A 12,311-nucleotide genomic window follows, 5' to 3' on the forward strand; every position below is an offset into this window, starting at 1 on the left:
GTAGTGGTACTGTCTCACATATATATATATATATATCCAAATGTTACTAGAAACACTGCTATTTACAATCAATAATTTTCAAATATTCATTAGAAAAAGAAATATAGGCTGATGTGAAACAAGCAATAAGTTTCTCATTTTATTTATAGCTACAGTATATTTGATCATGAACGCCCTATATCGTTTAAGAATCCATTCTAAATATGTAGAATATATGAATAATTTCAACTACAAAGCACAGCCAATAGGTAATAATAAAGAAGAGAATAGAGAGAAAAAGATATGACGATTAAATGGCGAGATCGACCCAATTCTTTCGCCTCTTCTTCATATCACACTTGAAAACAGGGAAACTTCGCAAGGAAAAAAACTTAAATATTCAATGGCCAACTCTTTTTGTTTAGGGTATAATACTCTCATTTGTAATAGGATCAACAAGCATAAACAAATTAAGATTTGAAAAATATATATTAATTATATTTTTTTTGTGCTTGGAAATTACTAAGATAATAAGATAAAATCCACTATAATGTGCTTTAAAAAGACTCTTTTAGGGTATGCTAGTCTTATGTATTTGATGAATACAAGTTTTATGTGTTTCTTACATTACCCTCTGATGACATATGTTACTCTCAACTCTAAACACAACGCAAATTTTATTGTCTTTCATTGTAGCATTTGATGTTTCCATCTCAAAGTATAGCATATGAAATGTACCTTATGATGAAAGTATCACAAGTACATTCTAGTGATTTCCTATTAATTCTAGAAAATATAACCATTGATAGATCTACACTAGAAGACTCTTAGCAACTCCTGTAATGCCCCTAATGATTTATATTATTGTTACTTTTCTAGCTTATCCAATAAAAGATAACTTTAGTTCTGGTTTTTTTATTAGATGTTGGATTGGCCATTAATGGACTTGTTAAGCGGGTGAAGACAATCATGCTTTGTATTGAGTAGAATCAATCAGTAAGAAAGTTTAATGTTCATAATAAGATTAATGATCCAAGGCTTAGATTTCTTGTTAACGGGTTTTGATAATCCAAAAGGCAAGCCCTAACTTCATTCTTTGGAGTCATATTTATGGACTTGTAGGAGAATTTATTTAGGTGCAAAAGGAGTTACGTCTGCGACTAAAAAGTATCCGACCCGTCATATGTTCATTGTTGGGTGTAGCTTAGGAACACATTGCCAATAATCGTTGTTGTTTTTTCTTAGATTAATTTTCTTTGTTTGAGCATATATATGAAGGGGATGCGGAAGTGGAAGACTCTTGTTGGTACTAAAGAGCATTTCATGGCTTGGTAAGAATGAGGATTGTTGAGAAAAAAAAACGACGGTAATGAAGTGAAAAATTTTAACGAGAAACTCGCAAACCAGAAAAAGAACACACATATATACGTGATTCGACAAATTGCCTACACTTACGGATTTGCAGAGGATTTTATTGGTTTAAGAATTCACACTGTTGTCGATCGCCTTGACGATTACAGGAATAATTTTCTCTCTCTCTTCCTCTCTCTCTTCTCTCCTTCTCTCTCTTTAGGTCTCCCTGAGAGCTAACCAAGAAGAAGAAAAAATCGCAGGAATCAGGATGGAGAAGCCTCACACCTTGCTATGTGGAATTCTAAACCGTAACTCTTCTGCGCCCTCTACTCGCCGAAGAAAATCACAATGGGAGGAGTTTGTCGTAAGCCAAAATGTCGACGAAGCAAATTGAAGGAAGTTGGGTTGCTTGCGATGCATGAATTTAAAACCATGCTAAAAAGCCCAATAAGGCAGTCTTTAATTAGCGAATCTAGAAGAAGAAACGGTGGAAAAATTGATTCGTGAATCCAATGAAGAAGTGGGAGCGAGGAAATTATGAAAGAAATAAATACTTTAATTATATTCCATAAGTACGAAAATTGTCCAAACGGAGTAGTGGTCTGGGCTCTATCTTACTCAACAAGGTAACATCCCTTTAGTTTGTTTGATTAATTAAGAGATGGGATGCTTGTATTTTAAGTTCTCTAAATATGGGAAGCCTAAGATTGAGTTGACTAGAGGATAAAGGTAGAGAGAGAGAGAGAGAGAAAGGAAGAGGCGGTTGACCACCATAAAAGGAAAGCGCTTGGTTGAATTTTGCTTGCAATATTCTTATATAATATTGAATTTTTTTACAAATGTCTTCTATTTGCAAAATGGATTTTACATGCGGGGAAAAAAAAGAATGATATATAAAATAATCTTAAGAAATAATGTTTATCTTTCTTAGGCAAAAAGTTTTGTTAAAAGAATCACCTTAGTGTCAAATTATTAATCAAACAAAAGGAAGTGAATCAAGCAAATAACACAAATTTGTTTTATGGAAGATAGTTGATGGCCAATTTATTTACAAATTTGGATATGGTACAGGGGTTAGAGAGAAAAGGAACAAATTTGACGTACTCTTGTAAGAACATAAGAAACTATTGGACTGAATATCTGTGGTTAAAACTTAAAAGAAAGGGAATAATTATTTTCAAAAAGTCATTGTTGTATGGCCGCCATGGTTTGGTTTTATTTTTTATCCGTAACATATCATTGAATTTGCTTCTCTGTTTGGGGTTTTACTGAATTGTTCTCATAATGTAGTTTAATATTATGAGACTAAAATTTACCATTTGTTTTACAGGGAGAAGATATCATCGCCATATTGCCATGGGAGGAATGGTGGGCCTTCGAATTGAACAAAGATGACTCGGATCCGCACATTGCTTTGCTTCCTTTGCATCCAAATCTTCGAGCCAAATTCAACATTAGTGCTGCTTGGGAATATGCTAGAAGCATGGATGGAAAGCCTTATGGGTACCATAATATGATCTTCAGTTGGATAGATACTATGAGCGGGAACTACCCGCCACCATTGGATGGACAGTTGGTACAGTGATTCTTTCTCTCTTATTCTTTGTTTTCAGTTTTCAATCACTTTCTTATTGGGGCATTTATATACATAGCACAAAATTTTTATATATTTACATATCTCCCCTAACTTCAATATTTACACACAATGTACTCAAATCTTTTATATTATATTAAAAATAGCAGTATTATCACTTTTTAAAAGTCAAATTCACATTTTCATGGGAAATACATAAGAATTGCATGCTACATATGTAAATTTCCCTTTTTTTTATTTACATAACAATGAACATGGTCGCTGGGAGACTTAGAAGTTGCCAGAAAATATTATTGCTTATCTTGCTCATGTTTGTTCAATTTATTTTTATCGTTGTCTTTATTTTTTTTTTCTTAATGAAGTTTTGAGTATTTCCTGTTGTAATATCACGCTGAAACAATCATTAAGATCAAAAAGTCCAAGTTGAAGAGTCATATAAAATTGTGTTGTTATGATGCTCAGAATCATCCGTTGTCTTGATTTTTTTCATAGGGGACATTTACTTATATAGCACACAAATCTCATGTATTTACATATATAACGTCTAAACTTTCATATTTGCATGCTTAACACTCTAGTTTTTAATATCACATTAAAAATATTTCTACTACTAACTTTTTAAAAGTGGAGTGCAAAGAAGTAATTGCTCTAAATAGTTTGTTCTATTCATTAATGAACTTGGCTTATATAAAGCCTTACAATGTTCTTAAAATTAACCCCTAGACCTTCTATATTTCTTATTTACAATTAGAACATCAAAAAAATACAAATCTCAACACTCCCCCTTAAGATGGGCAAAAGGTATTCACTAATCTCATCTTGTCACATAATCTAAAAAAATCTAATTAGCCAAGTCCTTTGGTGAGACAGTTAGCCACTTGCTCTCCAGTGGCTACATGACCTAGCTCCAGTAGACTGTTATTCAGATTTTCTTTTATAAAGAATCTGTCAATCTCCACATGTTTGGTCCTATCGTGCTGCACTGAGTTGTTGGCAATACTAAGTATTGACTTCTTGTTGCATCATAACTTCATTTGAGCCCTACCAACAAGGCTCTCAACCATATCTTGACAACCTCTAAATCCATTGCCTTGTACTCTGTCTCTGCTATTGACCTCGCTACTACTGACTGTTTCTTACTCATCCAAGAGACCAATTTGCGCCCTACGAATATGCAGTATCCTGATGTGGACTTTTTGTTATCCGCACAACTCGCCCAATTAGAGTCACGAAAACTCTCAATGCCTACATGCTCATTCTTTTTGAAAATCAACCCCTTCCCTGGAGCACTCTTCAGGCACCTCAGTACCTGATACAGTGCGTTCATTTGATCTATGGATCATGCATGTAGCGGTTCACCCACTCGCTGCAAATGAGATGTCGGGATAGGTGTGATTCATATCAGACAACCCACCAATCTTTTGTATCTCTCACGATCGATTGGCTCTCCTGTCTCTACACTCAGCTTGGCCTTCCAATCAATTGGAGAGACTAGAGGCTTGCATCAAAGCATGCTTGTTTTTGTGAGGAGATCCAGTACATTCTTCCTCTAAGACAAGACCATCCTCTCTGGTCCCAAGGAAGTACCTGAGCTTTTCAAGTTCTCTACCTTAACTTCTTTGCCCAATCTTTATATCTAATTGGGCAATCTCCACCTCATCATCAACATACATAGCAAACATAGTGATGTGACCTCCATTTTGACTAAAGAATATCGTATGGCCGACATTGACTGCCATTATCCCACTCCCACCATCGCTTTTATAAACTTGTCAAAATAGACTCGAGGAGATTTTTTCAAGCCATTATGTGACTTTTTGAGCCTACGCACATTGCCTCATATCTGTCGAATTTCGAATCCTGCTGGTATCTCCATATACATATCTAGTAGCATATCATGAAGAAACACATTTTTCACATCTAGTTGGTGTAACCTCCACCTATCATTCACTGCCAGAGAAACCAACGTACTCACTCTTCTCATTTTTGCTGCTAGTGCAAATGTCTTGTCGTAGTCGATGTCATACGCACTATTGTACCCTTTCACCACCAATCGTGCCTTTTTAATGCTCCACTTTCTCATCTGGATTTTGTTTTACTGTAAAGATCCACTTGAACCCAATTGCCCTAGTGGTAGTGGTACTGTCTCACATGTTTGGTTTTTATTGAGAACCCCAACTGCTCTTTTCCCCGGTGTTAGTGGTATTGGCTCCCATGTTTAGCTTTTATCGAGAACCCCAAGTTCTTCATGCATGACCAATTTCCACATAAAATCCTCCTTAGCTACCTGTTAACACTAGAGTATAGAGACAGTGCCCAAAGATAAATGAATGCTCCATGTACAAGCAATATGTTAATGCATGAAACAAACTGAGCATTGTCACATTCCCACCCAAAAGGAACAGGAGAATGTCTTGTATTCTTATGAGAGCTTCTCCTTAAAGTCACGAAGTTAGAAGTAGAAGGAATAAGAATCATATCACCTGCGTATTCTAAGTTTGAGTTGGGTGGAGTAGGTGATTTAGGAGTTGGGGTGGACTGGGACAAGGACTTACCAGTGTAGTTGACACTACAGGCACTGCTCTTTCATTCTACTTTCTCCTTCATATATACACTCTCAGCTCTTCTTGGGCTTGAATCCCACTATATTTGAGCTCATTTTCCGGTTCCTCAGTCGATCCTTCTCACACAACAGGAGAAAGCATCATTCCCACATGTACCAATCTCTCAAAATCACTACACTTTCCCTCTCGCCTCATATCTCTAGTATTTGGTGAGTCACTAAAGGGTGAGGTCACCTCCAAGGCGTAGTAAGTTCAAATTCTCTAAAAATCACATCGATACTCACAAACCGTCTCTTCTATATTGGGCTCCAACAAACATATACCCCTTATGGTGGCAGAATAACAAACGAAAACACACTTTATATCCAATTCCCCTTTTGATATTCTATTATCATTCACAAAACTTATACAACTAAATATCTTCAATGGGAGGATCCCGTCATTATCTCATTTCAACAACTCACAAATAGATTGTTATTACAACACCCTTGAGGGTGTTCTGTTGATTAATTGAGTGACTGTCAAAATAATTTGTCCCTGCAAGTGCTTTGGGACTTCATCGAGATCATCATGTTTCGAACTACCTTTAGAAGGTGCCTATTCTTCTTCTCTGCTACTTTGTTTATGCTGGTGTGTATGACATGAACGTTTTGTTGGTCAACTTTGTTTTATTATTAGATCTCAATACCTTCACTACTGCACTTTATTGAGTCTGAATCGCCCTGAGAATGTCTTTAAAGCAGACAAACACATTACTTTTATTTCTTATCAATATAACTAATTAACACAAGAGAAACAATCAATGAAAGTCACAGAATATCTATGACAATTCAAAGTTGTAGAACAAGGTCGGCATACATCTAAATGCACCAAATAAAAAACACAAGAATTCTTATTACCAAATTTAACATAAAAGCTCCCAATATACTTACCAAACTCACAAGCAATACACACAAATTTTTATTTATTTGCCTTTTCATACAAAAACAGATATTAGTGTCTCATACACTTATGATGTACCAACAATAGATCCTTTGTACTCCTCCCAGATCCTCCTACTCAAGAACTTTCTATCATGGATGTCAAGGATGAGTCAATCTCTTCTCTATCCAAGTACTAGAGTTCACTATGTCATGTGTCAGTCTCTAGTCTCCATCCAGTTCCCTTTTCTTCAAAGATTACCTTAGGAATATCAAAGGAAACAATACATTTTAGTTGGAGTATAATAACGCTAATAGATAAAAGGTTTACTGGAAATGAAGGAGCATGCAAAAGATTAGGCATAGCCAGAGAATTGATACACCTCACCGTGTCCTTACCAACCACAGGTTGTGTTGTATCTTTAGCAGTTTGAATGCACTCTGGAACTCCTATATAAATATAGGAAGAAAACACGCTAGCAGTACTTGTCACATGTCGAGATGCACCAGAATTTGCTATTTATTCTGGTGATCTTGTGGTGGATATATAAGCATGAGCATGTGTATCAGGAGTACATTTGGCTGAGTGAGCATAAGTAATAGCGTTCCCCTTGGATGATGATAAAGTGGATGAATCCTCAGTCAGATCATCTGCTGCTCTCTACTTCCTCTTCAACTTCTTCAAGAACTCACGATCCTCATCGATAAATCCACTTTTGTCTCTCCCTTGTCCCTCACTACCATCAAATTTTCTCAGTAGCCCTCTCTTCCACCCCTTTGGACCCCACGACTATGACCATTGCTTGTAGACTGTCCACGTCCACTCATCTCCCTCTCTTTGGGTAGCTTGGACTAGCCTTTCTCAGGTGTCCCACTTCTCCATAGTTGTAACACCTTCAGTTTTCCCCCTAGGCACCAATCATATCCGAGCTTGAGGCAGCTGAATTTGATCGCATACCTGAAATTCTACTCGGCTCAGAGTGTAGTCTCATGTGACTCTTCTCCTGTATCATTGCGGTGATGGCCTCATCCAGTGAAGGAATCGTTGTCTGGGCTAGGAGGATCGATCTCCTCGGATCAAAAGCAGGTTCGGATGAGCCAGAAACTACATAGTCTTCATTTGTGCAAAGATCTCCCCCTTGTACCTGGATCAACACAGCTCGACATAGGTTAGAAGTAATCAGGATCTTGCCACTATCGCTCTAGCTCTATGGAGTACTCTTAAATCGATCTATCACATTGTATCGCTGCCTCTATGTCACGTTGATGCGATTCTCAGTCCCAGCATAGGTCCTCTTCATCTTTGCCCAGATTTTCTTCACCTTTCAAATATCATTTATTGATAAGGCAATCGATGGAACTATTGAGTTGAAAAATTAGGTGTAAAGTAAGGCGTGTGTGGTCCTCCACTCATCCCCTCTAGCACTATCACCCTCTGGCTCAACCTTGACTCTCATCAAATATCTTTGTAGTCTCTTCCTTACTAAAGCAGTCTCCATCCAACGTGACTAACTCAGATACGTGACCGGTCCATCAAACTTCAGATTCACATGAGAGTGATCTAGCTTCATCTGTATCTGAGCACTTGCCAAGCTAGTGAATTCCATTGAGACGCTAGCTTTCTGTATGAGCTTGATCAAGATCTTCTAAACTTCCAAGATCTATCTTTCCCAAAAGCTCCAATACTTTATCTCCCACACTATCTTCGTCTCCTGACATCCTCAATTTAACTATTCCCCAGCCTTCATCATCCTCTCATGCACGCAGAACTAAAGTTCTCTCCCCCACTGCTCTGATTTCACGTGCGCTTCACCCCTGCCCTGCACCGAGCCACTCGAACTACTTTGTCGCTATCCAATAGCCGAAAGTGCAATCTCTTCCATTTGATCAATCCTCCTTGCACTGAGCCATTCTGTATAGTCGCGCTGTCCCCTGCGGTTCAACCCGAATGCATGCCATCCACTTCCAACTCGTTCAAATCGCGACTGTATCACGAGCGTTCATCCCCATTTCATGTCGTGATACCATCGTTGTCGTTCTAGTTAGCTCTAATTGTGACTGTATCCGAGGTTTCATGCCGCTATCCCATCATCACCATCCCAGTCAACTCTAGTCACGTCTGCTTCACGTGGACGAAGCAAAAGGGAGAGGAAAAATGGGAGTTTCAGGTCTATATATACCAACCCCAACTCGTGGGATTGAGCAGCATCAGCAACGGCTAGGTTAGGGTTCGGATACCATAAAAAAGTAATCACTCTGATAACTTATTATATTCATTAATGACCTAAACTTATATAGAACCTTACAATGTTCTTACAAAAAACCTTTCATTATTTTCTATCTACAATTAGAACCCTAAAAAAGATACAATTCTCGACAGAATGCATCTTTTCATGCATATGTTTAGTACACCATGGTGTGATAAATGTAAATATCAAACTTTTGCTGTTAGATATGTAAATACAAAGGAATTGTGTGGTATGTATGTAACTTTGCCTTTTTCTAAATGACGTTTTGAGTATTTCCAGTTGTAATATCTGGCCGAAAGAATCGTTGATGATTGATATAAAATTGCATTGTTAGGATTCTGGGAGTCATACGTTAAACAACATATTTTGGTGTGCCATTCGTTTAGCCAATAGTGATAGAAGCTTATCTGCTACTTGTAGGTAGAATAAGGGTAGTCTGCCTAACTTTATTTGCTGAAGAAAACTGAGAAAAGATCAAAGCTTATTTGAATCTGTTATTTATTTTAGGTTGCTTCTGGTATGATTTTGTGGAGCAAAGTTATGCCAGATTATGCGTCTAATTTGTGGAATGAAGCCCTGAACAAAAGACTTGGCACTGAGGTTTGATTCTCTTTCTTTTTACTAGGGGAATCTATATACATACCACACAATTTTTATGTATTTACATATCTAACACTCAAACTAAGATATTTACATTTATAGCACTTGATGTTATAGTTCTATCCATGAAAATGTGTATCACTTTTAAAATGTTAGCAATACTGATATCTTTGATATGATGTTAAAGACTTCAATAAGATGCATGTAAATATCAAAGTTTAGGTTTTAGATATGTTAATATATAAGAATTGTGTGGAATATATGTATCCCTTTTTACTGTTTTGTTCCACAAAATAAATGTCTTGTTGTGGTTTTATGATATGTTTATAATGTTCATGGCTCTAGGATTTTATTTATACATAAAAAAATTAGTAGTGGCGTTGTAGATGTAGAAAATGAAAATCCATTTTTTTCATATAAGAATGCAAGACGTTTTAATGCCAGTAGATGGATGCATGAGCAATTCATGTGGATGCAAGCATTCAAACACAAACAAGTATTTTGGAGTTACATTTTAAAATTAAAGAAAGCTAAGTTGTTATCTCTCACACAGTCACAGTAGAATAGAAATTAACCCACAAACCTGAGAATATAATATATGGTTGTAGAAAAAACTTGTTTTGTTCAATTTTCTCATTATTTTGCTTTATATAAAGCTTCTTCTCAATAGTTCAGAGGCATAATGTCACACCTCGAGTTTGGAAGACAGTACACTCTGACAATGGAGTGCCTGATGATATAATTGAACCTGTTTTATATTCTAAAAAAAGAGATTATATGCAAATAATAACTGGAATAAAAAAGCAAATATAAATTTTATTCCGTAATTAATAGTTCACTGATACAATTGAAAGAAAAAACAAAAACCTGATTGAATCAAAATTGAAATGACAACAGTGAATGACTGACTATACCCAAAAAGAAATATATAATCACTAAAACAAATGCTAACAAATAACAAAAATAAGAAATCTTAAATTGAAATGGCTCCTTTGATAGAGATGGTCTAGTAATGATTGAATAGATCATGTTATGCAAAAATATCAAAGAGTGAGTTTGACAGACAAACTTAATAATTATAGTTATTTATTAAAACATAAATGACAAATAAATTAGGGTGTGCAATATGATCAACAAAGAGAGACAATTATGCATACAAAATATCATAAAATCAGAGGAGTATTGAAATATGAACATATTCAAGTATGAATATGCAATTATTTTCCATCCAATAAACCATATTAATACATAACAATTTATTCAATTTAAATTCAATTTATATTTATATAGTTGTGTTTAATAGACACCCTGAAATCGGTAAGGTCAATGCCAACTCAAAGAAATCTGATGATTCTTTTTTGAAGATTCACAATGTAGGCCCATCGGTCCAGCTAGCCAATATCAAATAAGTTTTATCGACCTACATACAACTACGTCAAACATTTCACGTTTGTCCAAAAGTAAATATATATGCAATATGCTTACTATACATAAGTGGCTAGCTGGACCGATGGGCTTGTGTATAGTAAGCATAAGCATCATGGGCATGACTGTCAACCTGTAAAATAATTATGAATCTACTACAAGTAGTAAGGATAACACCAATAGCTAGAAAGGGTATGTTTATCCCCTAATAAAAAAATAATTATTTACCTCGAGATGGGCGAGTACACTCCAAATCATTTAGTAGTTCAATCGATGCGATTCTACACATGTCGAACTTCTAAAAGCTAACTAATGCACACAAATATTTTAAACTAATTATATATATATATATATATATATGTAAAATAAATGTCCCTCCGAAGCGGGTGGCGGGATTCCAATTCCTGTGACCAACAGCTTTCACAGGACCCCCACTAAAATTGTGCTTACAACTTCTGGTGACTCCGCTGGGGATTAGTTTCTCTCTCTATTTAAATCAGGAAATATTGTATTCATATGTCGGTAATGTGTTCATGTCCCTTATGGACCAAATTACCCTTCTTCCGTTGACATACTTCACCCATTTCTTTCTTTTGTTTGTATATATATCTATCTATCTGTGTGTGTGCGCCTTGCATTATAATATAAAGAAAAGAAATAAAGGAGAAGGAAGAAGCTTGTAATACTAGATCTATAAAGGAAGGAGGAGGAGGAGAGGGAGCGTCAACTCTCTGCCTTTGATTGGGTCGAGGGAGAATGAGGAAAAAAGAGGGGTGAAAGATAGGGGTTTCAGTGGACTCTGAAAGACACAATCTCACCGCTTCTTCATGAATATCTTTAATCATGTTTGTATTTTCAGGATTCAGATAAGAGGGAGAAAGAAGTTTAGGTCGTTTTTTGGTGCTGCATGAAGGGGCTAGAGAAGGGTGAGTGCGATTTCTTGGTTTTAGCGCCGATACTCCCTAAATAAACGAGAGAGACGGTAAAGTATCGAAGAAAGGAAAGGCAACAAGAATGAACTGAGGAACACAAGGAAATAATCACATTTTAGGGAAGTCAGTTTATGATGAATAATTTGGGAAGGCGACAAGGATTGCGATAGCGAGGGATAAAGGAAAAGAAATTTTGGTTCTTACATACTACCCTCTTTAGAATATTTTGGTCCTCAAATTCATACATTAGTTCTGGAGCAATTGCGGGTACTTCACGATTATCTGTTCTTTAATCTCCAAAGTCACTTCTCATTCTAGCTGGTTCTACCAAAGTACTCTAACAAAAGGAATTGATCGATGGTGAACTTCATGCTCTAAAATGCAATTTGGTACTTCTTCATAGCTCAAGTCTTCTCAAATCATTAATTTCTCATATCGGATGATATGAGTGTCATCATGGACATAACATCGAAGTAGAGAGATGTGAAAGACATTGTGTACTCTTGCAAGTCTTGGAGGAAGAGGCAAACAATATAAAACTTTGCCTACCTCTCGATCATCTAAAAAGGACCAATGAAGCGAGGATGAGGCTTTCCAGTACGACCAAATTATGCAACTCCATGTATAGGTGAAACCTTTCAAAAGAAAAAAGAAAAAAAAAACATGATCTCTGACATTGAATATCAAGATCTTTG

At 36.3% G+C, this 12,311-nt stretch overlaps 1 protein-coding gene across 1 annotated transcript in view; it reads left to right on the forward strand.

Annotated features, from left to right (window-relative positions):
- Window positions 1-12,311, forward strand: part of LOC110031413 — a 24,906-nt gene that overhangs the window by 8,707 nt on the left and 3,888 nt on the right. The window contains exons 4-5 of the mRNA XM_020734593.1: window positions 2,663-2,908; window positions 9,167-9,259. Of these exons, the coding sequence (XP_020590252.1) occupies window positions 2,663-2,908; window positions 9,167-9,259 (339 nt within the window). The remainder of the gene's footprint in view (window positions 1-2,662; window positions 2,909-9,166; window positions 9,260-12,311) is intronic.

The sequence above is a fragment of the Phalaenopsis equestris genome, unplaced genomic scaffold, assembly GCF_001263595.1.
Source record: "Phalaenopsis equestris unplaced genomic scaffold, ASM126359v1 Scaffold000807, whole genome shotgun sequence".
In the NCBI taxonomy this organism is placed as follows: domain Eukaryota; kingdom Viridiplantae; phylum Streptophyta; class Magnoliopsida; order Asparagales; family Orchidaceae; genus Phalaenopsis; species Phalaenopsis equestris.